The 27968-nt window shown below is 40.2% G+C and overlaps 1 protein-coding gene across 1 annotated transcript; it reads left to right on the top strand.

Annotated features, from left to right (window-relative positions):
• cox10 (cytochrome c oxidase assembly factor heme A:farnesyltransferase COX10) lies at positions 1-26074 on the top strand. Its single transcript, XM_026316254.1, has 7 exons — positions 1-119; positions 1708-1850; positions 1992-2361; positions 2576-2700; positions 20835-20905; positions 23405-23637; positions 24968-26074. The coding sequence occupies exons 1-7, from the start codon at positions 89-91 to the stop codon at positions 25390-25392; spliced, it is 1398 nt and encodes a 465-aa protein (XP_026172039.1). The 5' UTR covers positions 1-88; the 3' UTR covers positions 25393-26074.
• The last annotated feature ends 1894 nt before the right edge of the window (positions 26075-27968 follow it).

Genomic DNA, 27968 nt, shown 5'->3' with positions numbered 1-27968 from the left:
AGTGTTTCTCTTTTCCTAACGGGGTCAAAATGGCGGTTTACTGCATGTGAAGGGGTCGAAACAGGAGCCGGCTTTATGTTTGGAGACCATGTATAAAACGCCATGTAGCAGGCTGTCAGGTAATACCAGCCAAAACGCGGTGTTTCTTTCAACCTGGAGTTTAAACAGGTTAAAACCATTAAACGCAAGCGTGTGCAGACGTTAGCAGGTTAGCTTAGCTAGCTGTTCGGTTGGCAGGAGGATAGCGGTGACCTTAAATAGAAACCAGCTGCATGTGCAGAGACTAAATTAAGATCCTCACTGGCTGCTTTTATCAGCAGAAAAGATTATGTCTTTAATGTAACTGTGCGTTATCAAGCAGCATCAAATAGTAGTGGGGTGTTTTACGATGTTAGCTAAAGGCTACAGTCTGGTTTCTATTTACAGGTGTTTATAGTATTCAGGCTAATTTCATTAATGTAAATGGGATTTTTAGCCATGTAAGTTAGAGTCACTGTTTGATACACGTGTCTAATCTAATGCAATCAAATGCAAGAGCTCAGAGAGGATTCTAGGATCAGGCTTTTAGGGGGACTCAGCTCCAAAGCAGACAGTGACATTTATGCAGGACCCAGTGCTCTTTCTGTATCCTCCCCTCTCTCTCTCTCTCTCTCTCTCTCTCTCTCCCTCTGTTGTCAACCAAATACCAAGCTGCACATCCAGTCACAGATTCTATGATCTAATATGAGGTATGAATTGATCCATATTGATTTATGATGATATTCTGATATTGAGTCTTGAGTTGCAGCCAGGTAACATCATTTTGACCTTAATCTCTCACCTGAACCTGGTTGTTTTCTTAACGTATATCCAATGCGAAGTGATTTATGTGTTAATTTACTCTCTTTCTATCTAATAGTCCTTAGCATTACATGGCACTCTTGATTCAACTGAATGTAATACTGTACTGCTGAAAAAGTAAAAAGGCTTACGTTCAATCTAAACTACAACTCCTAGTGTAACACAAGTGAGCATCAGAATCAGAATCAGAATCAGAATGAGCTTTATTGCCAAGTGAGTGTGCACACACACACACACAAGGAATTTGTTTTGGTACAGGGGGGGGGGGGGGTACTCCAGTGCAAACAGACATAAATACAAATGCTACAAAGGGTCAAACAGTAAACATAAATGCTACAGAAATGCTACAAAAAACTAAAAGACTAAGAGAAAAATGCACAGATAACCTGAGAAACAGGATGAAAGGGGAACTAATTGGTGTGCAAAGTGCAAAGCATGGCAACAAAGAAAGTGAACAGAGAAAGAGCTATACTGCAGACTTCAAAGTATGTAGCTGAAACAAAGTTTGGAGTGTGTGTCTGCATTTGGAGAACTTGAGAGAAGGGATGGATGCACTGATTCATCTCCCCCCGACAATTGTTTAACATTACTTTAATTAATGAATATCGTAATGCACTTCTGCTTGTTGTTATGCCTAGCCTATGTTCTTCACAGGCTAATTTAGACTATAATGAGTATAATTAGAAATGTGACTATTACACCAAAGCAACTTAAATATGTTCACTAAGGCACTTTTTGCTAAAACAACTAATATTCCGGTGCATCTTATAGTCTGGAAAATACAGTATTTGTTTATATAAGAGAACACACCAAATGAATACTTTTAACTTTAATGACTTAACATTGTGTCTTGCATTTTTTTTGTAGGGTTGGCTGGTGTAAGTCTAAAACAGAAATTACTCCAAAATGTTCCTCGATGTAACCAGTCTGCTCGGTGCTTTCTTCAGCTGCACAGAAGAGATCCCTCAACCTGGCTGACCTACCAGCATCTCAACTTCCTTAAACGCCAGGTAGCTTTCACTGGGCCCCGTATCTCATTTCTGCCACCATATATTGAGGGTGCCCTGAGTTTTTGCAATGTGTTTCTGCTTTATTTTTCATAACAGCAAATTTATCTAATGAATCACTTTGCCCACTTGTTTTCATTTCAGTATGTAGCAAAGAACAACAGTGAGCTTCACCAACGTGCGTCGCTGAAACAGGCACCCGTCCTGACCATTGTAGACGAGAGAGATGACAGCATTGAAAGGCAAGTGCAGAGAATACCAACTGTGGATCGAGTGGTCACAGATACTGAGGCACAGTCTGAATTCTCCACCTTGAGGCCCAGTACTGAAAATGCGGCAGTACAGGAAGATTCTGTGTCCAGTACCGTTGCAAGATCGGATGAGACTCCTCGTGTCCAGGTGGGGACGGCTGAGGCCAGGGAGGCACGTCTAGACAGACAGTGGAAGCAGCTGAAGGTTGATCTGGCTGAATTACCAGATATCTATTCCAGGCTTTCCAAAATCAAGCTTACAGGTAGAGTGCACATTGATTAAGACAGAGTTAGTAATATTCATCATTCTGCATTGAATGGATATAATGTATTGTTAACTTCTTTTTTTTCTAAATCTGTTCACTTCTTCATCCACAAAACATCACATTCACAGTGCTCTTTATCTGTAAATTTAAGGAGGGGGATTTAAAGGATATTTTTAAATTCCTGTTGTACATTTTTGATTGATGATTTCAGCACTGGTGGTTACAACTGCAGCAGCTGGCTTTGCAATGGCTCCAGTTCCATTTGATCCCATCCTTTTCTTCGTGTCTTCTCTGGGAACAGGCCTCGCTTCCTGTGCTGCTAATTCAATCAACCAGGTAAGTTATCCTCAGAGCCTGGTCAGACAAGCCTTTATATGTTAGTTTTTAAACATTATAAATTATAATGTATAATTGTATATAATGTATAATTTTTAAACATTATAAATTATAATGTTTAAAAAGTTAGGAGATTCAAGTTACTGCACACGCAGGTGTTTTTAATCTGACAACTCTGTAACTCTGTAAAATTAAAAAACAGCCAGTTTACACAACAAAAATATCAAACACATGGCTTGTGTAATCGATTCAAGAATAACAGTAAACAGTACAAATATTTCTGTACCAGTTTCTTTTGGAGAGAAAATAATGAGGACTTAGAACTTGCAAGCTATCTGTTGGCCTTGTAGTGCATAATTGATTCTTTGTTGACATGTTATACAAACATTAACATGCTTGTTGACAGACACACATCCAGAGTTCTCCTCCTGTGATATGGAAAACACTGAGAAAGCCAGTATATGCCCATTTTACCCACTCTACATTCCTCTTTTTCTACGCATTTGAAAAATGCTTTGTGCTGACTTTTAACACTATTATTATTTTGCTGCTGAAAGCTTTTTGAAGCTGTAAACAGAGGAGACTCAGACATACTCTGCACTTGTGACACTTAAAATACCTGGAATAAGTAGGTCTTCCCTCTGCTGTCTACTAATGATGCACACTGCTCTGTGACTCAAGAATATTAGAATAATGGGTGACCTTAGCCCTAGATTGACCTCTGCTTAGTAGTGTTTTTGGCCTGTAATTTGGCAAAGTCCTTAATTACATTGCAGGTTCCAGCTCTTGAAGCAGCCATGTTCCACCTGCTTTCTTTTACAACAATAATGTAGCGCCCCACCAAGTCAAACAAACATAGTTTGTACAAACAAATTATCCTCAACCTGAACTTGGTTCTGCCATATAGAACACCCCCGCCACACACACACACACACACACACACCCTCTCCTCCATGTCAGAAGGTTAGGTCTATGGATATAAATGTGTAAATGTTGACACATAGTTTTGTTTTTGTAGTCAGGCCTGAAAAGTGTCAAATTGTATTGTCTCTTCAGTGGCCTGGAACAGAGCTGGGCTCCAGCTCCCCTGTGCACCTCTACCTCACACTGAACAAGTGTGTAAATATTCTTTAGGTATTTGAAAAATGTCTCCTCATGCTGCAGAGAGCTCATGCTCTGAGGCATTCAGAGCGTTGAGTGATGTAAGAGGCAGCAGCCAGTGTTCAGACCCAGAGTGTAGGGATGTTAGTGGAGTGCCTGGATCTATTTAGCTTGGTGGCAAAATAATCTTTTTCATATTTTGTTCTCTCTTTAGTTTAGTCTCTTTGACTTCTCTCTTACTGTAGTACCTGATAAAATTTGGCAGAGTAGCATTTGAGTAAAACAGGCAAAAGATTTCTGGCTTTTTGTTGTCACAGTTTTCAAGTTTTACTCTACAATATAAAAAATTACTGTCCTACCAAATTTAAACATTTTTTCTTACATTAAAAATCCGAACAGTAATAAAATCTTACTCTGAAATCACAAAAAGTTATGATATTTCGTTGTGTAAAGTCTTCATGAGTAATAAAATATTTCAGTTGATTTAATTGATATACATGTGGTTAGAAAGTATTCTCCGGTCAGATGTATGGTATTTTGGGAATGCTTCACATGGTTTCTATATCTAAATTTGCATTGAACTGTAGGTGGAATATTATTTCAACATTTCTCACTGTTTTCACAAATGGCCATGTGCCTCTGAAGTTTATCAGCAGTTACTTTGACTCAGGCCAAGAAGTCTTTTTGTGGCTAGTAGCTGGTATGTGAGCCAGCTACTAGCCACAGCTATTCATTCTGCTCCCAAATCCCTTGTTCTCTGTGGGGATATGATGTTTGTCATCATAGTCTTAATTGACTAGAATGGGAGATGGGGTTATTGTTTCAGACAAATGAGTCACCTGTCTTGAAGCAGGGCTGAGATTGTCAGACATGCAGAGGCTCCATGTTTTATTTAAAAGGTAGTTAAAGGGTAAATATAATTTGGAAAGTAAAGCTGGTTGTAGTTGTTAGTGTCTTGTCTCCTGCGTGTCTGGTATGAAAAATGTTTGCCTGTCTACAGTAGTTGCTGGTGTTGCTTTGTTTGGAGAAGAATGTCATTTTACTCAGTGTAATTATACGCATAGAAGCACAAACCACGTCATGTGTGACACATAATTACCTGTTGCTCTTGCCAGTGTGGCAGTACTATGCACCTCTTTGCGGTGGTCTAACACACACAGAATCATCTATCAACTCTTTGTCAAAAGATGCTCTCACCTGTATGTACTTGATCTCAACACTTTGGTCATTCATTTTTCATAATCCCGAAAAGAAAAACATTCTGGTTCAGATCTTCTGCCAGGGTTATTTTTCCTTTTAATCCCTTTCATCTTAAACGGGTCCCTTACCATTGATGTGGTTAGTTGTGATCAAAGCTAGATGTCATTTTATATGAAAAATCAAACAAAAGCTTGACAAACAAATCAAAGCAGAGAGCAACCCTTGTGAAGATCACTTCCTATGGATTCTGCTGTTCCTCCCTAATCCCTTAATGTTCTGCATCTAAAGAAGCAGGATAGTGTGCAAATATGTGACCACACAACTGCTGAATTACCTTGAGGAAAGGAGGAAAATGTCATGAGGGAGAGAAAAATGCTTTGTGTCTTGGACGTGGCAGCCAGACCTTCCGTGGAGCTGTCAAAATCCAAGGCTGCTCTTTGTCCCATTGGGAAGTGCCCGTAGGGCATACAGAAATGTTGTGGTTTCTTTTTAAAATGTTTCTCTATTTAGGAAACTGACGGAAGGGTGTAAGCACTTGGAGTCACGTAACAATGGCATGTCACCGTCTAGAGTTTCTCACCACAGTCAAATGACTTAATGCTGTCATGTCTGTCTTACAGTTAGAGAGGACAATCAGGTCCAACAGCAAAGGAATGTAATTATTTGGGCTTCCAGTTAAAGTGACTCTCATGGGTTGGCAATTAAGAACTTAAGATCTTGGTTCAAATGCCCTTAAGGACTATTGAGATGTTCAGATGAAAAAGCATAATAATATGTAGAGAACTCACTCTGAGAGAAAAAACTCAGCCTGCCCAAAGCCTCAGCAAAGATTTCACTGCTAATTTCCTTGAGTTTCCATGGAATAGAATCTGACTAGTTAACTGGAGTTGAAAAAAGTGCTGGTTGGTGTGGTCTTCAGGATCCCTGGGCCCCACACCAGGCACAGCCTCTGCAGGTGTTGTAGCCGTCATCACCTTCCAGTCTGGCCATTACTTCAGCTAATTGGATAATTGGATCAGACGAGAGTTTCAAGCTGGAGTCTAAAAGACCCCTGGGGAAGTCTGAGGTTCTCAGCAATGTAAACAAGACTTGATATTGGCCGTTTACTGTCATATAAATGCAGCTCAGCTATTTTGACAGAGGCTGTAGTATAAGTCACAGCATGTTAGTCTGCATGTTTGTTTTGATGAAAAATCGAACTGGCTTGGTTTGTGGGCGCCTAGTGTCATTTCTGCTCTTGTGACGATGACAGCAAGTTTTCTTTTGCGTCTGTGCCTCTCTTGTGGCTGACTGTTTGAAACTGGCACGCGTAACTGAACCCTGCAAGCCCAAAGCCCATTCACTGCTATTAGTTCATGCTGCGCCGTTGTGTCTGGTCCTGTGTAGACATGCATTATTTACCCTTTTTCTGAGTGCATCTTGGTCAGGTTATCAGTATTATCATGTATTTGATAATGTTTGCATTTAGTACTGAGGTTTAATGTGATAAAATAATCAGTTGCTAAGCAAATCTAGTCATTACACTTGGAATATTTGGTTCTTTTAATATAAGCTGTATATGGACCATGACGGCTCAGTAACCAGTTTTTGGCACGTACTTAAGGCATATTAAAGCTCATTGAACATTTTAAACATTGCTTAAGAGTAAAGGTAAATCTGTGTAATCAGTAAGATAATGGGAGGTGCTTCGGTTATATAAACCCTCTGCGTCTCATCGAAACTCATGCTTTCAACTTTACAATCATTGTCAGACTCCTCAGAATTAAATGATGCCACACTAGTATTTCAGACACATGTCATGAAAATGCAGGTTGGTTCTCAGTGTTGATGTCTTTATCTGTGGTTTTTATCTTTGTGTTGTTTGTATTGGCCTTGGTAAAGTCCTTAAATCACACTTGAGTTAAATTTAAGTAACCTCAGCATAATAAAATGTTTATAGTACTGTGCTGTCACAAAGTATTAGGACTGTAACATATTTTTGTTTTGCTTCTAGACTGCAGCACTTTTTTTTTTTTTTTTTTTTTTAAATGAAACACTGTCTGTGAAGTCTAAATATTTACTCTCAGTTTTCATTGCATCCATGTTAAATGGGTTTTGTTGGAATTGTAGCACTTTCTATAAGCTATCAGTTCTGAGGGACAAAATGTTATTGACAAATTAACATAACCTTAAGTAATCCTGTTCAAAGCCCTTATATGCAAAAGACAAACTCCTCATTATCTGCTAGTCACTGATAGGCAGTAACAGGGTGACATCCTCCAATCACCAGTAAAGCTTTTCTTGAAAACTCTGCTCTGTTGTATTATTTTCCAGTGCATTTCTAAAGACGTCAGTTGCATGCAGTGGAAGCAACATCACAACCAGAGTACCCAGACACACACTGAGCATTTTGTGAGAGTTATGGAGCCATGATGTGTTGACATTGATCATTTTGCTTTGGGTATTTGTGTATATATAGTATTTCTATTTAAAATTAAAGGGTTAGGGTCTACATGACTGTATATTTACCAAAGATATTTAGTATATCTGTATCATCTTATACATTATTAGATTATATACAGTATTATACAAATACTCCCCTTAGGTTTAAGATTGACTGTGATTACAGTGGTGCTTGCTGATTACAGAGCTATTTTTTGTTACTGCTTTATACAGACTAGGTGCAGACAATGGTTCTTTAGCAGCACAGTAGGAGGTAGTGTACCTCAGGCTGGGTTGGCCGCAGGATCACTGGTCCACAACAGTCAAGGCTGCCACAACAATTTTCCAGGATAGGGCTCTATTCAGTGTAGTTTGGGGTACTTATATATAACATGGTACCATTTGAGAGGATCATTAGTTGTAGACCTCATAGCCGCTAAAACCCCACCAACCATTGCACTCTTTAAAGAGACTGAAATTCTTCCTCCACTGGATTGTGTCTGTTCCCATCATTGCTTGTCATATTAGTTCCAACGGCTGTGTAATGCAATTGTTTAGGAGTGTTTTTCGGAGTTAAAGGTCAGGCACATCAGAGACTTAGCCAAATGGGCGATTTACCAAAAAACAAGATCCCCTCTTTAGTGCAGATGCTGCTCTTAAGATCTTGTTTTCGAGCAGCGTAGTTAAAACAAAAGAGCAAGCTGATCTTTGACACTGATAGTTTTCAGTTTTTGTTTTGATGGTGTCCACCAAGCTGTTAGTTCAGCCTGGGAGAAGGAATCAAAATTCATTTTTAATTGCCCAGCAAGATGTCATGAAAGTGACTTGATGGGTATCTCTTTTGGTGCTGGATTAAAATTAATATTTAACTAGACAGTCCTGTTTAATGCTTCATTTCTTTACAGCCTTTTGTCTTTGGCAACCACAGGGTGCCAATCCATTTTAAACTGTACAAATGGGTCTCTTGGAGCCTCAGATGGGAGACAGATGCTTTCCTCTGATAAAGTCTTGAAGGGTAAATCCACCTATTATATACCCCTAAGATAATGCCCAAGGGATACTGTTGCCAGGCAAAGCATTAGTTGGGCTTAGATACAGGGATGTTAGTAATATTCTCGTTTCCAATAATCTTTTTAATTGTTAATTTTAATTCTGTGTGGTTTTAATTTTAAGACTTATGCATCACTGTTGCGGTTGAATGATTCTTCTTTGTCTTGCAACACCTTAATGCATTGTATGTCCAAGAAATTGTGTATGCCTTTTTTTAATCAGTTCAATATATATGTTTTTATCAGTTTATACAATATACTATGCTGCTTAGTAGAATACTAACATCCTCTGAGAGGTTGACCTCAGAGATGTATGGAAACCATTTCTGATTAATATTTTTAATCTAGGAAAATGACACTGGTAATATCCCCTAACCTCAATTATACCTATTGACCTAAACCTTAATGTGCTAGCATATAAGATAAATATAGGCACACTCTCAGAGCAAATCAATTCATGTAGTTTAAATTTTTCGATTTTTGTCTTAATTTAGTGTAAAAAATTAGTATGTAACACTTCAAGTACATACTTATTTGGATCTAGTACATTCAAGCCTTAAAAAAAAAACCTCTCTTAATACAAAAAATAGGGAAACATGGCCTTTTATTGATGTTGTCTACAACATGTCATCGTCTTTTGTGAAGATATTGTAGAGACATACTGCTACTCACACGCAAGGTGTCTTCCTGAGCTTTCAATGCCATAGCTTGTTTGTGAAAACACACCTCACTTCTCTAGAGCTGGATTCACCTGAGGCGATGAACATGACAGGCTGATGAGTGTGGGGAGCCCCTCTTCTCCACCTCCCCGATTAGCCTGTAGTTTTTGACAAAACACTGTGATTATGAGGTTCATTGACCAACAAGGCAAGATTCAGGCACCATTGAGACTTGAGTCATGGGAGGAAACCACCCACCTCAATGCTGTTTGGCACTAATAAATCTTTACACTCATAAAATAGTATTTTATCAATAAGGGCACATAATCGTGAATTTGTTTTCTCTGGTAAACTTTAATCGGTGAGTCCGTCGCGCCGACAAATATTTTGACAATAGTGTCACACTGAAGCAGATTGAGATGGTGATAAAGATGCACTCATTGTCCAATTGGCCCCCTCAGCTTGTCATCACTTTTGCATTGCTGAATATTAGTAGACTGGGGCCAGAGGTTTGCGTGCCTGTTCAGTAGATGTAATATCCCTGAATATTTCCAAACCTCAGCCCAAATGTTTTTGTTTAGTTGAGCAGCTCAAAATTACCCATTATGACAAGAAGAAAGTAAAAGTATTTTGACAGAAAAAGCAATAATGCAGAATGTTTTTTGTGATGCTAATTGTAGACAGATGAATATGTACTGTTTTTTATGTGTGGTACTGTATTGAATTAAAATCAGTGATAGGAGAATAACAAATTTCATGAAATGACCCCTTGCTTTCTGTTGATCTGTAAATTGCAGTACATGACAGCTATCGAACCAATCAAGCTGCCTTTTGTACAGTTCAATCTGATGAATACTTTTCTGAAGCCATTGTAATAGTTGTCTGGCGTACCGTTTTTTTGGCCTTCCTTCTCTATTCAGTTGCTGAAGGGATAATTGTACATGTGGCTGCAAAGACAGTTCCTGTGCTTGCTCTGCACTCCAGTTTAATACATCACAAAGTCTTGGTCTTAGACATCTTTCAGACATAAATGACAAATAAATAAATGGACAAAGTCTGTCAATAAATGTAATAAGTGGAGAATGTGTTGTCTTTAAAAGACTGATTGGATATTGATTCAGGAAAAACCACTACTTTTTCTTAAAACATCATGTATATGTATTTGTATATAGTTTACTGTTTTTTGTTCCGTTAAACCTAAGTTTGCCCTCTCTATTTGAAGGTAACCTTGCCAAAGGCAAGTAGGAACACTCTTTGTAATACTGAGATCCGTGGATAATTAACAAAAGCAGCCCTGTTTATGGCGGACCCAGGAGCCAACACTGCATGCTAATTTGATTCAAACTGAGAAGCTTTTGGGGCAAGGGCATTGCTGCTGGAAAACAAAATGGTTACCAACATGCACCAAGGTTTTCCCTAAATCTTTGGTATATCTTGTGTTCTTAGAATTTCACTTTAAAAGTCAAATAAATTTATTTGGCTGAAAATCGTTCAAGGAGCCTGCCTCATAAACTCACCAAAGGGTGTGATTTTGATACGGAGTTAAATTCATTAGGCTTTTAATCTCGCCATTTGCCATGTGTGTTACCCTAAAATTTGCTAGTGGCCAAATAAATTAAGCCCAGATTACCATTTATATGGTCAATTGGAAATGATGACCAGTTGACGAATAAAGAGAAAATTATGTTTATTATTACTGGCTCTTCTGAATAAATACGGCTCACATTGCTCCATATCTGTTGAAGGAAAGATCATCAGATGGCCTTATGTTGCATTACTAAGTGGTCTGTATCAGTTGAGCATTTTGAAGAAATCACATTACCACCAGACACCTTGGATCTAAACTGTCATTTCTCACTGCTTTGTAGTTTGAGTAATTGTTATTGTGTTCTCCACTTCTGTTCTTGCCTGGTCTCACACTCTGTTTTCCAAACTGGCACCCAAGTCCTCAGTTCTTCACTATATAGTCACACTTCATACGCTGAACAGGTGAAAAAGGGTTGTTTTATATGACCATGGATCGACTTTTGGTTTAGCTCATAATAGTCTGTTCAGTTTAAAAATAGAAGCACTATTGAGGCCAATAGGACAATATTACCGTGCTAAGGTTGAAGTGATGGTGGGAAAAAGCTGCTTCCTTGTTTTTTTTTTTTTTTTTTTAAAGCACTCAGTTTCCAAATATTAACAGGCCTCATGAAAGTCTCCTTTAACGTTTTCCAGGGCCATAAAATATATAATCCTCTTTATATGGGGTTGCGGCACTACAGAGGCACTAAAGGCTTAGCGAGTCAGCCTTTGTGTCTCTTCCTGAGTATAGCGTTACCTCAGTCCTGTCCATGTGTTCTCCCCTACCAGTCATTCTTCTCTCACCTGAGGAAGTCATTGCTTGGTTGGGTGTGGACCCCTGTCTGTCTGTTTTACTGGAGACACTGCTAATTGTTAAAATGATCTGTCTGTCAGACCCGGTCATGCAGTTGATTACTGTTCACAAGAATGTGTGTCTGGGTGTGTGAAGCTTGTACATACATAACTTTGTTTCTGTTTCCATTAAGTGTACCTACCACTTTGTGTTCTTCATATGACGCACTACTGCTCTGTAGTTAACACCACCGGAGGATCATGAAGGGGCTGAAAAACCACACATTCCTTTTTTGTTTTCATTCTTTATGTCAATGGCATAACATTACTTTCCTCCTCCATGATATGCACCTAATAACTGTTTTGTCCCATTACCAAGGCTCATCTTTAGGCCAGCTTTGTCAATCTACAAACAAAAGTATGATGTATTTGCAGTAACGATGTGACTGAGTGACTTAACTTTGTTTTGAAGTGGCTTCTCTCATTAAAGCTTTGTTGTCTTATACACTCCTTAAATTAGTGGATAAAGGTACAGTGCATTTTATTTTTCCTGCTCATAGATAGTTTTGACCATGTGAGGACAGTATGTTTGTGGATTCAGATCCAGTGCAGCAAAAGGCTCTGACATAATCTGCCTGCCCACATGCCTCCAACACAAGGCAACACACAAAAAGGCCTTGAGGCTCAGCACGTGTGTACCGTGGCATTAACACCATTAATGCCACGGTACAGTCATTCATTCAAATAAAAGGGAGAAGAAACAACTGTCGTGTTCCCATTCATTTTACACCCACACAACAGTATGTGAAGGGTAGTGGTTGAGTGGTTATGCTTGTATGTGTGTTTCTCTGAACACTTTTGTCTAACTTATCCAGTCTTTGGTTTTAAATATTTCTGTCCTCTGTAACCTGCCAGTGGTACTGGAGGAGCGTGTCTTAGGCTTTTTCTTCTTCTCTCCATTTCTTTTATCTACATGCTTCTTTTGTAATAATTGCCTATGAGGAGACAATGAGAGTTCTATTTCACCAGTCTTTACCACTTTGAAATTGCTTTCTTTGTATAAAAGGTCAGCCATAAAGTAGGCATGGCAACGTGCCTTGGTTTTAAGGAGACAGACAAAAATTATGCTGTCTAGAAGCAAATGCTTTGATGTGATGAAGTTGCGTTCTCTTGAACTTTTCAGATATTACAGTCCTCTAGTCTACTGCTACTACTTTACTACCTGTAAAATTGCATTTTCAAATGTTTAGTTGGAAGATGTTATTCCTGAGCTCCAGTGTTCTGTCAGTAGTGCCAGTCTTGCGACCACTGTGGCTCGTCTCTGAGGAACTGTGCCAGCACTTACTCTTCCCTGTTCAGGCACACTGGAAGTGGTATCATGCCACATCCTGACAGGAAGAATTTCTGTTACATTCACAGGACAGATGGTTGACAGCTCACTTCTAGACCTCAAGGAGCTAACTGGCTGCCTTTCCGCTTGAGGGGATAGTGAAAGAGGGTAGGGGACACAGAGAATATGGCAGAGAGAGGGATGGGTCACAGGGGCAAAGCTCTGACTGTTGGAGGACACACTGACAGGAAATTTGTTACCCTGTTCACTTACCCTCCCCCCATCTACTCCAACAAGCAAGATTGAAACTCGTAGATAAATTATTTACTCCTGGTGCTTTTTGCCACCGTTTACTGTCTGCTCCCTTGTGCTCGGTGTATCAGCAAATGTTCATTCACTCTTTTTCTTGTTCTGTTTCCTGTCACTCAAACACAACTCAGCTGGAGATGTCTTAAACTGTGTTTATAGGCTGAAAACCACAACTCTTTCTAGTCTTTAATTTGTGATTTAACAGTTGGATTGCAGTTTTTTATTTAATACCTGGTGATGGCTGAAGATTTTCCTCTTTCTTCACGTGGCTCGCTCAGAGCAGATGCGTGATATCAACTTTGTACAGTGGGTGAAGAAGGGGGTCAATGTGAAGCTTTGTAGGATGTGATTTTGACTGTTAGCTATTTTTCTTCATTGAAGAGACAAAGCCTGCAGCTCTACACAGAAAAACATACTAGACTTACGACATTGTATGGAGAATACTTTTAATCATTTCTTTCTGTTTGCTTCTCTCTGAATCAAACTGTTCTGCATTGCACCAGTCTGAACTGCATGCTTGTTATCAAAGGTTTAGTTTACAGAACATGCTGGTGGGGAGAAAGGGAGGGAGAACAAATATGCTGATTGAACAATGTGAAGCCTGTGTGTAGTTGGTGTGATCTGCAGGATATTTTCAGAAGCGACTTTTATGTTGGAGGAAATGCAGGCATATGGCACCTGTGACCTTTGTCTCAGCATGCCAGTGCTTACCACAACCCAGATTTAAAAAACATACTTGTATCTTTCTGAGGTCCACATCATTTTCATTTGAAAGGCTTGCTCAAGGAACATGTCTAAGTAAATGGTGGATTTTTCAATGGGTCACTGCTGCAATCACAAATCTTCCAGAGGTGCTGATGGCCACTGTCATATTTGAGAACAGTGAGGTCCTTCATAAATGTTCACTGTTTATCACTTCTGATTTCCAAATGGTGCATTTCTACAAGATTTTCAGATCCAGCCATATCAGGGCATATACACACATTCACACCCATTCCAGTGCCATTGTGGTCAGACACAGCTGCAAGGAAAAAATCTAAACACATTTCCTCAGACATACACACTGTCATGCACATGCCTCTTTTTCAACTGTACCCAAACTGTTGAGAGGCTTTCAAACTGCATGTCATGTCAGTGACACCCTCACAGTTATTTATACATGCCCAGTGATGGCGGAAAGGACTGTTTATTGCTCTTTATACAAGTGACCACACACACACGCGCACACACACGCGCACACACACACACACACACACACACACACACACACACACACACAGTTCTATGTGTTCAGCTTTCACTGATATGTTTTCCCACAGTCTGTGGGACTGAATAGAAAGCAGTCAAGTGTGTGTTCAGTTAATGGTGACCAGGAACTAGAGTGAAATGCCCTCATTAGTAAGAACATTTACTTATCAGTCTGAGACTGGAGATATGGCTGGCCAGCTCTCCAACAAAGGAAATCGGTCTTGTTTGCACTGTTATGCTTACAGTGGAGTGAAAATTAATGTTAGCTAGCATTGCCAAATATCTAGTTCTGTGGCAAATCATACCAAACCACTTTCTACAGCTTAATAATGATTAGTGTTTGATACTTGAGCGATTTTCCCGATTTAGTTCACGGTAATTTTAGATTTAGCTGCAAGTATTAGTCCACAGGTTCTACACTGAGATTAAATAACTTGTAATGAAATATATACTTTGGCAGAGAAGTGTTTCTTGATCCAAAATACTTTTATGGATTTCCTGCTATCCTCACCGCCATCCAGCAAGAGTCTGACTGATAACTGGAGTCCTCCCATAACAGTGGGATGTGCCGTGGCCTTGTCATGATGCAGCATTCAAAATGAGAATTGTGATATGACACAAAAGGTATGCACAATGATCTATGGCATCACTTCACAACACAAGGCACATATTCCCCCAGGCTTAGCGGCTTTAGATAGGCCTGTACGCAGAACAGAAATGACAACCCTCATTTATCTTTAATTTTTCACTGAAGACTTTTCTTCGTGTTGGTTATGGAGGCAAAGCTGCAGCAGCCAAACTCTTCCTTTGATCAGATGAGTTTAAAGAAAAGCTGCATGTAAGAATAATCCTCTTCATTTAGCATTTTCTGCTGTCCTCTTTTTGTTCCAGCACTCCTTCCCTTTCTTTCCTTGGCTCAGGCAGCGAGAGCATAGCATGCCTCTGCTCTGCAGTAAGCTTTCCCAGATCCTGCCCATATCTTCACAGGCAAACGGACTGATTATCGGCAGGGCAGAGGTAATGCAGCTCTGCTCGGCATTAATTGGCTGATTAACATGAGGACAGTTTAGCACTTCACTGTCCCACACTCAGGCCATTAATCAAGAGAGAGGCTGTGCCAGCTGAACTGCTGCCAACAGCCCTACACAGACCACTATAAAACAAGGCAGAAGCGGTATGGGTTCAGCATACAGCTGAAAGGCAGACGTGATCCACTCTTTGGCCAGACAGAGTACTGCAATCTCTGGTGCCTAGAACAACGGAAGGAAACTTTAGTGCAGCAGAAAGTCCAGTTCTGGGATTTAGAAGCCCATCAAATGTTGGCATTTTAAACATGCCCAGATAATGCTTTAGTAGGTCAGAAGAAAAATGTCTAATGATGATGTATATGAACATGAGTCACAGTGCAGACCTGTTAATGTGGCCTACGCAATTGTGGAAAGATGTTTGGAACATAGGTTATGTTATTTCTTGATTACTTGTCTCCTGAGTTGAACTGCACAAACAAAGCTTTTCATGTCTAATCACACCAACAGATGCCCTATCATTTCATCACATCAAAGGAACACAGAGGCCAAGAAACCCCTGAAACATCTGCCAGCTGTTCATATGTGGCATTCCAGACACAGACATGTCCCCTGTTTTTATCTTTCACCTCTACTGCAGAAAGTCTGAACTACCGTATTTTGTGGAATATAAGTCGCTCTTTTTTTACTCCTCTAGCCTGTCCTGCAACTTATATAGCAAAGCAAGTTATATGTGTATATTTAGTCATTTGAAGATATTATACTGCCGAAAAAGTAAAAATACTTATGTTAACGCTAAACTCTACACATGCCGTTTCATCTCTCGCCCTCCCACCCCATGACATTGGCACAGTTGTTTAACATTATGAGTCCAGTAATGCACTTATGCTTTTTATACCTACCCTATGTTCTTCATAGGCTAATTTAGACTATAATTAGTATAATTAGAAATACGTCTTATACACCGAAGCAACTTATATACATATTTATTTTCCTGTTGCTTAAAGCGACTAATATTCTGTTGCAGCTAATAGTTGGGAAAATACATTATTCCTTTTTTTTCTTAGAGATTGAAATGAAGCAATAAAGATTTCCTTTATATCTGTTTTAGTGCCAAAATCCAGTCTATTTCTGTAGGATGCCCTCTAAAGCATTTTTTTGTTTTGACTTATACGAACCTTCTGTCCTGCCTACATCACCGCATATTTTGTATGCATGTAAGTGAAGCAGACACCATACATCCCTAATTATAATATACACTGTCTGATCACTGTCTGCAGTCAGCCTCCTCCCTTTCTGCACTTTAACATTTCCTCCTTTTTATGTTAATTTTCCTGCTCCCTCATATCGTCTCTTACTTGCTGTTTTGTCATTTGGTCTTCTATAATCTTTTTAAATTTTCTCTTATTTTCACACAGGCACACACAATTTAATAAGTGCTTTGGTTGTGCTGGTGTTTAACAGGTTCTTCAGGCAAGCTTTGTAAAATCATGACATTGCTCACATAGCTGCATTTGACTCCAGAAACATCAATAGCATTTTGGAGATGATGGCAGTCCCATTTCTGCCAGTGAAACACCTTGAAGTAATATTGATCTCCCCTACCAGGGTTTTTGTGTTGTGACTAGTCAGGTTGCGTGCCTTGTTTGTTTGTGGTCCATTACGTTTCTTTCATTTAACTTCAAAACATGAATGTTAGACAGCACCATTGAATTGACTTCTGAGGACAGCTTAAGCTATATAACTGTTTGGCTGCTTGTTTGTTGAGCAGTTGATTAGAGACACTTCACAGTTGGTGCTGAAATGGGCTTCGAGAGCTCTCATGCTTTTTAAAGTAGACGTGGCTCACATGCGTCGGAGCACCACCACCCTCGTTGATGTTCAAGTCTGCTATTCAACTCCAGTGTGCAAACAGGTGACGTTCTGACAAGTGATGACTTGGTCTTTCTGTTGGTTTTAGCCCACGCACCTGGGTTTCCCTCGGCAGAGTGAGAGAGACGTACTGTTTAGGCCAGCTCATGTTTCTATGAGGCAAAGCCGTACAGCTGCTCAGCTGTGTGTGTTTTTGTTCCTGTGTTTAGGCACACTCTTGACTCTCGAGTAAACACAGTAAATGCACAATGTGTAGTTACTGTATCACTCCTGGCCAACCCACACTGAACTTCCAATTGTTGTTTTTGCTGGCAGATCAGAGGTGCGTGTGTTGTATGTGGTTGGTAATGCAATCCTAGCCCTATGTGGAAGGATAAGTGGCCTGGTGCACAAAAAGTGTGTCAATTTTTGTTCATTGTCCTTAAGGTACGTCTCCCTATACAGTCTAATTATTTAACCTCTACTAGGTGAAAAAAACATTTCACACATTTTGTCTAAACTCTTCAGCCCTTAAGTTCTTACTGTTTGTTTCATTTATCGTCATTAAAGAGACTTTGCTAATGTCACCATAAACGATATGCAGATACAAAGGGATGTTATTGTCTTTAGATAGAGTAAAATAGGAAGTCCTTCTGCAGCCTGTTATCAATTTAGTCCTTACGCTGGACGAAGATCACGTTCCTTCTTTGATAGCTCAGAAGATCTGGCAGCACAGCACCCCCTCTCCCTTCCTTCTCACTCTGGTCTTGCCTGTTTTCCATCCCCATCATCTGGCAGATAATTGTCCCTGCAGTTATGGTTTTTGTGTTTGTGTTTGTGCCCATAATTGAAAGCTGCAGCCAACTCCATAACTTCCGGTTCAGTCCCCCAGACACTTTTCTATAGATGTCTTGAACTGATCCATAGTGTTCCTGTTAGTATTGATTCAAGCAGTTTTTAATTGAACTCTGTTTTCTGAAACACATTCAATTTAAAAGTTGCTTGCTGTTCTGTTAAAAAATGCCCCTTTACGTTCCACAAATTCAGCATGGTCAAATGGCGAATCAGGAGTAAACTGCAGAGCTTGCAAATAAACTGCACCTGCCAGTTTTAATTAGACATGTCAGTTTGTCAGTGAGTGAGTGGAGCAGAATGAACAAATATCAGTTTACCTCTGTTTCATATTCATTATGCACATGCATCATGATGAAAGCTGAATTTTAACATTAGTGGATTGGTTATGCAGGAAATGAAAATAAACAGCTGAAATACTTTCCAAAGCTTCCTACTGTTACTGATATTATTTAGAAGACTGTAGTATTGAGTTGTTATTATAGGTTGTGCTAACATGAATTTATGCTGTTGTGTTCACATAAGTTTGCAACGGTCCACACATATACTGTGTGGATTCAATGTCTGCACTGCGCACACACAGACTGCTCACATGCAAGATATTCGAATGGACGCTTGTTTTGTGCACTGTATGTAAATACTGTTTATTTACTGTTCCCTGGTCCTACTCTTGTTAAACAGTTGCACACCCAGTTGACTGTGATGTACACTTGATTAGTTTTCAATTAGAGAACTGTAATTAGTAAAAAAATAAATGTGTCCAAGGCAGAGACAACACAAAAGGGCCAGTTATCTCAATGCCATTTTAACTCATTGTTGTGTAGCAATAATGAGATGGGCTGAGATTAGGCACAGCTGATGAGGCACAGCGAGGGTGGGAGGACAGCAGAACTGGACAAACTTTGAAATGACAACACACATGTGATGCCACATGCTGTGAAGTGGACTGAGTGACTTTGACCTTCACATCAAATCATCCATATACACACGACAGGTTCATCCAAACAGTGGCAGAAATCTACTGTACATCTTGTCTTTTCACACAAAATATTTTGTTTTATGTGTTTCTTAATTGCTGTACAGGTTTCTGATATTCCCACAACAGTTTTTAGCATATTGGATGATTTTATTGGAAACCTTTTATGTGAGCTGTGTTCCACTGAGCTTAGACCTGGTTTTTGTCTTAGGCCTGGTTCAGCACTGCTCAGCTCTCACAAAGTTCATTGCTCTCTCATGCTGCCCTTGACCTCCTGACTCATTTCCTGACCCAGGAAATAGAATTAACACCCTCGGCCTGGGCCTTGGGGTCCCACCGCTACATACACAGCTGTGCATTAGCCTGTCCCTGTCCAGTCAGTCCCAGCTAGCCAGACGAAAAAGGGAACCAAGAGATTTGAAATATTTAAAGAGACCGTATTCCACTGCTTTGTAATGTCTTTGGTGGGTTGGGGGGTTTTAGTGCTGTTGCAATTTTAGCACTAACGACAGCCAGATAAGTGTGTGGTAGGTGTGACCATTAATGAATCTGTGTCTTTTATTACTTATGCTAATGTTGCATAAATGCATTTATAAATAATACACAAATGAGATCATTTTTACTAAAGGGTATTCATAAAATGTCACTATTATCCATTTTCTGCCATGTTCTAGTTCATTAATAGTTCATGTAAACTACAGTAAGGTGTAATACAAATACTGGCAACCCAGATAGAGATTCAGGTTTGGCTTTTTTGTAGATTTTTATTTTATTGTATCCCTGACCCTCTTCTCTGAGAGGTTTAGTGTGCCGCCAAACCTCATGCAACTTAACTTGGTAGACAGTTGTTATAGAACCTATTTAATCTTTTTGTCAGTGCTTTGTATTTGTATCTTGACTTCACAGTTAAGTCACAGTTAAGTAATGCGAGATAGCTCATGTACCAGACGTCAGTAGTGCAGCCGACTCAGTAAAGTTCTTCAAAATAAAAACCTATACGATATGAAATGCAATGCCATCCACCAGGGGTTTTTTAATAATATGGTGGCTTTCCAATGTCATGAGTGTAATAAATTTTGGAACTAGGGTCTAAGAAGAGAAAAATGGATTATCTTTATTAGATATTTTATATGGACCATATATCAAAAGAGATGGATCTTGATGTTCTGAGCTCTTAAGTGCTTTATCTGTTTTCTTCATTAGTCAGAGGCTCTTGTGCAGTCACCCATATACAGACTTTTATGTGTGTTTGCTGGCTAACACACTCTCTCTCTCTCACACACACACACACACGCACACACACATACACACACAGATTAGCCAGTTCCTGCATTTAAGCACCCCATGTGTTTGCATTTTAGTCACACATTGCCAATCTCTTGGGAGCACTTTGAAGCATACTCCTCCAGAGCAGATCATAAAATAGGGGTATAAGTAGTTTTTCACATAGTTGTATCCCAGAACAGCACCACCACCTCCCACCCACCAACTCACTGCCTCCACCTTCCACCTCCAGTCAATTTCAGGTTTCAAGTTCAGAGATTTGCTGTGTCGATGCCTTAAGTGGGTCCCTTTGCATGATTTCTCTCCAGATGTTGCATAGACTCACAAAGTCAGCAAAGGTGGAAATGTCCCGTCGCCCATCTTCACATGTACACCCTACATCTGCATAAAAAGAGACTGATTATCTTATCCCTTGTTTGTGTATTTATGTGTGTCTTCTGCTTTAGCCCACTTGTTCTTCTGTCTCCACAGTACTTCGAGGTGCCCTTCGACTCCAACATGAACCGTACGAAGAACCGTCCACTTGTCAGAGGGCAGATCAGGTACAGTTTTCAGGTTTTGCACTCATTTAACAGAATGATGTGATTAAGCTCTAAGTATATTTGCAGGCAATAAAATAATGTAGAACACACCTTAAATAAAACTGTCACCAGCCACACATGCAATATTGATTTTACATACGTCACTCCAACTTTTGTTATTAAGGTATCTTGGCACTTGAACAGACCAGTTACTGTGTATGGGAAATGGTGGCAGGGATGATAACTGCCAGTACCATGAGTGCATGCAGGCAGTTGCAATGTTCTGCTTTTTACACCTGTCTGCTGTAATGCGAGTTTGGTACCTGGTTGGGAAGGAGAGGAGACAAGGCAGAGGTTAGGGTGTTTCTCACTTTACCACTTCCGCTTTTTACTCCAGTGTTGAGATGTCAGATAACCTCTGTATTGGTGCTCAGTGAACTTTGTGCATCGCCACGCTCCTACACATCTCACTTGTGATTGGATATGTTTGTCTCTACTTGCCTGGGAAACTGTCACCCTTTAGCAGCAGACGGATGCACAGATGCATGAACCAAAAACAACACAAAACAACCACAGTTCCTCCTCAACCATTGTCAGTGCCAGGAAACCTCCTCCTTTACAGGAAAAGCTTCCCAACTTTCTTTTATTCAGGAAGAACAAAAGCAAATAACTTGTTGACACAGGAGGATGACACTTCACTATCAGTCCAATCTACGTTCTGCCAGCAAGAAGAAACTCAATATGTCTGAGGCTGTTAATATATCCCAGCAACACAGTCACTGAACTGCCTGTATCATAACTAGACCTTGACCCACAGCTATCTCAGCGTTGTTTTAGGAATTCTCCATTGACATGATGTTTAAATGTGGACTTTTGTGCTGTTGAGTGGGTGATTGAAGACGTCTTGCTGTCTAAACACAGGCTGTTCTCGCTGGCTTTTAGCCTGTCCTGACAAAAGGAGGTGTGTGTGTTTGTGTGTGTGTGTGTGAGAGAGACACATCGAAGCAGTATGTTTCACCTCCTTTCTCTCTCACTCAGACAATCTTGCATAGAGACAGAGAGCAGATGGGAGGCTGGACTGTCCTGTCAAACAAGCTATCAGAAGGCCACATTTTACACATTCTCCATGTTGTCCTCAGAACAAGGTTTCTTCTTTGCCAAATGATATTCTTCCACTACATCTGTCTTGCTGCTGGAGTCTGCCTGCCCAGCATCATCTCAGCAATTGAAATATGCACAAGTGGCAGTTTACTAGGCACATGTACAACTAACAAAAACTAGTGCAGTCTAATACAACAATCATGCAGTAAATCCTATTTTAATAATGATTATTATGATCGTTGTGGAGGGCAAGCTGTAGTTTGTGGTGCTGTAATACATTATATAGAAAGTTGCTTCTGTTGTGTATCCTGCCCTCACTGATATGGAGGTGGAAAAGTAATAGAAACGTTTTCACACTTTACATAACCCTCTCTGACCAATTGAGGATGTAAAATTACAAAGTTTTTAATAAAATAATCCTGTTTTTTTTTTGTTTTGTTTTTTCTTAACCTAATAGATAAATAAATGTCTTATATGTTTGGGTCCCTGGCCTTGATTGTGTTCTAACCACATCCTGGGCTTTCAGTATTGACTTTACCTATCTGACATTATGACTGCGGCTGTGTGAAACTGTAAGCAGAGGGTCGTAAACCCACCTCAGGCCATGTGACGCACCTCCCCCCCGACCCCACTGAGCCAACCCACAGCCAGACTGTCAACAGCCCATAGTCAGCCTGCCTGCCCCCCCCCCCCTCATCCCACATTAAACAGATATAACACCACTAATCACATTAATGTACCAATCTCCCTGCTCAGCCACACCAACAAAATAAAAGCCCTGTTTGCTTTTTGAAGAAAAGGCCTGCGTTTGGTCAAGATTTTAATCTGCCCTCTCTTTAATTTATGGAGCATTTACTGGTGAATTTGAACCAGACTTTGCCATCACTGCTTTCAATAAAAGATGAGGGGGAGAGGAGGAGGAGCAGGAAGTCTTCATCCATCTAAAAGCCTGAGCCACAGTGGTTTTCTTCAGTGAGTTTTGATCTCTGGCTTGTGCACATGCTCTTCATCTTGCAGAGCTACTTTTATCCCTGACAAGCTCTTATCAGATGAGCTTCCTTTAAGCCTCCTGTTAGGAGACTCAGCCATGCACGACTGCCGACTGTCAGTGTGTGGCCCCCGTGGGTGGGTGTGTTTGTGTGCATGTGTGCGGGTGGGTATGTTTGTGTGTGTAACATGGAGCTGTCATTGTCTTATCTGGTCTCTAGACAAGGCCACAACCTTTATCATCCCATAGTTCCCATGGCAGTGATGGTCCTTTGTCTGAGTGTATTGAAACTTGCCTTTTATCAAAATACTTTTTGAAACCCATTCATTCAGTCTTGCTTTTGTATATTTTTCATTTCGTTTTATAATTTAATTCCTTCTCATATTCTCTCCCTATGTTTCTTTTTCTTTGGTGTCCCTGTGTTATATCAGTCCCCTTCATGCAGTGTCCTTTGCTCTGGCCTGTGGAGTTCCTGGAGTGGCTCTGCTCACACTGGCAGTAAACCCCTTGACAGGTTTCCTGGGTGCCCTCAACATCTTTCTCTACACCTGTTGCTACACACCGCTGAAGAGGCTCAGCATCACCAACACCTGGGTGGGGGCTTTGGTGGGTGCTATACCTCCTGTCATGGGCTGGACGGCTGCCACAGGTTGTCTGGAGCCAGGTACGACTCACCAGCACAGTTATGGTTTATTAATGGGCTTATATATATGTACGGGAGATGCTAGAGCTAAAACTTCAAGCTGGTTGAGGCAAAATTATTCTGTTAAAATCTGAAAACATTGATAAAGGGAATTGATCTTTTAACAGTTTTCTTACAATAAAACTAAATCATTTCGGAAATTATCAATTGATATTGATATTGATATAATTAGTTATACTACCGTGCACACGTGAGTATTTAGCCACACAGTCACCATAAGTCATAATGTATTGGCTCTTAGGTGATGAGGCTCAAACCCTGCATGTTGCTGAACTTGCAGACGCAGTGTAGGACATAACGCTGTAAACATTTATACATTTTGTTCCTGGACTGGTGGTATTTTTTTTTGGGAGTGTCAAAATATTCAGTCTGAGAGGTACATGGCTTTGGGGAAAAAAGAGAACCAAATGAATGAAATATTAGAAAAGAGACAGACTGAGGAGCTTATTTTTAATTTTCAAGTTTTCTGTTGTGAAATCGAGTTGTTGCTGTTGTGTCCTGTAGAAGTGCTAACACAAGTTTAATGACTTCAGCTTTTTATCTGTTAAATTAAAGCACTACTGTTTTGTTCATTCATTTCTGTTTATTTTAAGAGAACCTCTGGTTCCATGGCAACTCATCCTGTTCATGAAAGCTTTCAAAACAATCTTTTCTTCACTGTGGCTCAGCCTTTGAGATCAGCCTGCCCTTTAAATGAACTGCATGTTATCAAATGGTTAAACCAAATGAATACAGTAAATACGTGTTCTCTGAATGTCTCTTCAAAGCAGAGTACACTACTGAGCAGCCTCAGACCACACTTTGCCACACAGTTTTCATATTTGATATTTTATATGTAAAAAGAAGCAGGAACAAGAAAACCTGGACATACTACTCTTATCATTTTAGTTGCATAGGTTGAAAATCCTTGTCTCCTGTTAGTTTGTAACTTGTTCTTTTTATTTGACCTGTTACCAGACAGAATAGTAATTCTGAAAAACGCTGTCCCTGTTAAATAAACCAGTAAAGATGATCAGCAACGTTTGGTGCTAGTTTGATAGTCATTGATGTATCTCTACATCGGTGATGGGGAATTCCAGTCCTCAAGGGCCACTACTGTGCTTGTTTTCCAGCCATAATTAAACATAGTGACTTTTAACTGAAAATTCTCAATATGAAACTTCTTTCAGCACTTGGCCTAAAATTCATCGTCTGAGTCTGAAAGAAACGAGCAGCCACATTAGTTAGTCAGTCAGGCTATGCATTGTGCATCATTAACCCCCTCAATCCTCATTCTTTTATCCCCCCCAAGGTGCTCTGTTGCTGGGTGGTTTCCTGTACAGCTGGCAGTTCCCTCACTTCAACGCCCTCAGCTGGAACCTGAGGGAAGATTACTCCCGTGGTGGTTACCGCATGATGTCGGTTACCCACCCTGGGATGTGCAAACGGGTGGCCCTGCGCCACAGCTTGGCTCTAATCGGCCTGTCGACCTTAGCGCCCATGTTGGACGTCACCACCTGGACTTTCCCTCTCATCTCTCTGCCAATAAACCTGTACATCAGCTACCTGGCTTTCCGCTTCTACTACAAGGGTGACCGCAGCAACGCCCGCAAGCTGTTCTTTTGCAGCCTCTGGCACCTGCCTATGCTGCTGCTGCTGGCACTCACCTGCAAGAAGCCTCACAGAGATCAGGAAGATGCAGCTCAACCTCCAGCAACTTTACCCCATACACTATAGAGCTAAGCAGCTTCATAAATGCCCCAACGCCTCTAAGCCCTCTCAGATTCCCTGTCAGTGTCTCTTAACCACTCTGGACACACACTGTTGCCTGTGTTTTTAATTTAAGCCAGTGGCCTCGCTGCATATCTGCAAATGAGCTGGAAACAATTTGAATCAAAAATAGCTGATTTAGAGAAACACTGAATTATTACATCAGGGTTTAATCATACTGTGTGTACTGTTTATAGTCTGTATTTATTTGCAGGAGCCCTCCAGTTGCTCTCCATGTTGTACATGAATGATCATGTACAGTGTAAATTGCCCCTATGGATCCACACAGGGATCAGTCAGCAGATTACTCAATGCATTGTACAAATGCAAAATAGATGAAGACGTCATGTAATAAAAATAGTTCTGTTTGGTTTTCAAAATGTTTTTTGTGAAAATAGGACTGAAACTTACTCTGAAGCAGCTACAGCACTATGCTTGATATCTGTTGTTTGACTTTCACTTGATCTTTATTACTTGACATTTAATAAGCCTTACTGTATTTTGCTACTCAGCAAAAGCACTGAGTACTTGTTCATTTGCGTAATGCTTTAATTCAACACGGTTCACCTCCACCAAAACAAAGGGAATAACCCCTGTTAGAAACACAAGGGCAATTGTTCTCTACAAAAATAAATGCATCATTATTGTAGTTCTGCCTTCTGTGTCATCATTTACTCAGTCACTGAGTAAAAATCCAGTTAAGAGTTTTCAAATGGTGCATGACTGGCTGTGTACCTGAGCTAGAAGCCAAACCCACACAAACCACTCCCACGCCTCGTTAGATGGTGGTGCAGAGTCATCATACACATAATATACGGATTTAAGTTTCAATTATAGCCTTAGTGGACATGCTCGCTTTAGGCACAAATTACCATCCCTCCAATAAGCTCTACTTAGCAGGCCACCTCCACACCTGTCAGTCAACATGTGCTCCCCTTCCGCCGTTTACCCCTAGTTTTGGTATTTGGTTACATTTCCATCACCACACTTGGAGAAACAAGCAGCCCCTTCCCTTCATTGCCATCCTCCGTCCATAAAAGGGGCTGTGGGATTTAGCCAAGGCCAGGAGACCTGAAGCGGCTCAACATCCTCGTAAAGTGTCTGACCGGATACAGAGTTTCATATCAGAGGGTGAAAGCCAGCTGTTACAGTTGGGAGAAAAGTGGTGAAAAACACACAGACACAGTCTCAACCTGTGTGCAGATTGAATATCATCACCAGCCTCTAGGGCTCACTGTGATGGCCTGTCATGGTTTACAACATCCGCTCCCATAGAGGTGGCGTGGTGACTCTGCTGTCCCGTCATCCATGAGAACAGCTCTGCTTTATTTTTACATGTCTGGACTTATTTACTCTTTGTCTTACTCCTACCTCTGATGCATGTGGCTGAGCATATGAATGATATTTAGCATTCTGCTCATAGCTGAGCTTTCAACTGTTGCTTGATTTATTAAGCTTCAACCTACCGAGGCATTCTTCCTCTGATTGTACAAGAGAGATGTCTCTGAGCGGCTGTTCTGATGAAAGGTAAATTCATCCTTTGAAATGATCATTATTCATACTTAACTGGGAAAATTTAGACATGGGAGCTGTTCAAAAATGCATAAAACTTAATTTGAACCAACAAATGGGAATTTTAAAGCCCCCTCCACACACACACACACACTCACATTTTTTACTTTTTGTATTTTCACTAGAATACGTGAGCTTCACTGTGTGGAATGAGGTAGATTTCGACTATAGTTCATCATTATGGATGAATTATGAATTCATGTGCACCTTCAGTTTGCATATGTTGTGAGAGAGACATTTCACATCCAGCAATTCCAACTGTGAAATAAAAATATTTGCAGACTCACAAATTCTAGATTTTTTTTTTAATGAATTATAAGTTTAAATAGATCGATTAGATAATTAAACTTTTTTTCTGTAAATGCCATCTGACCCAAATGAGTATTTTTTAAACATCTTGAAACATGTTTGAACGTTAAATTACAGATCATCTTAATATATTGTTAAACATGTAATTTAGATGAAACACATTTGTTATATAAAATTATTTTTTTAAGTCTACATTTTTAAGTCTACATATTATTTCATAAGCCAACAATAGCCCTTATTTCACACCCTCCATGCATGAAAACAAGGAGGTTTCTCCCTTTCCCAGTGCTGATATCAGTCATTAAATCCTCCATGTTCTCTGCCCCTTCAGTGTCAATCTGGCCTCTGATGCCAGAGTCAACAACCTGGAGAGAAAAATATGCATCTGTAAACAAAAGGGAGTCCCCAGACAGCAATCTGTGCTGCAGCTTTAATATGACATCAGAGTGGAAATACTGTACTACAGCTCGGGTTCCAGGACTCGTCAAACCAAGCAATGAAATCTCAGGATGACGGATGACCTCTGGCCTCTCTTCAAAGGTTGCTTGTTGCAAAATAGAATCCAAAGCCTGCAGTAATCCTAAAGCAATGTTTAGACTGAAACTGTACAACCGACACAGTAAAACTTGAGGTTCCTGTGGGATTATTAGAGGAAAAGATGC

The sequence above is a fragment of the Mastacembelus armatus genome, chromosome 19 (assembly GCF_900324485.2).
Source record: "Mastacembelus armatus chromosome 19, fMasArm1.2, whole genome shotgun sequence".
Lineage (NCBI taxonomy): Eukaryota > Metazoa > Chordata > Actinopteri > Synbranchiformes > Mastacembelidae > Mastacembelus > Mastacembelus armatus.
Note: the sequence above shows the minus strand (reverse complement) of the source record. Positions and strands in the feature narration are given on the sequence as shown.

Coding starts and splice junctions, on each gene's coding strand:
- cox10 (XM_026316254.1), top strand. CDS start 89: ATGTATAAAACGCCATGTAGCAGGCTGTCAG. Junction 120..1,707: donor GCCATGTAGCAGGCTGTCAG/GTAATACCAGCC, acceptor TTTTTTTTGTAG/GGTTGGCTGGTGTAAGTCTA. Junction 2,362..2,575: donor TTCCAAAATCAAGCTTACAG/GTAGAGTGCACA, acceptor TGATGATTTCAG/CACTGGTGGTTACAACTGCA.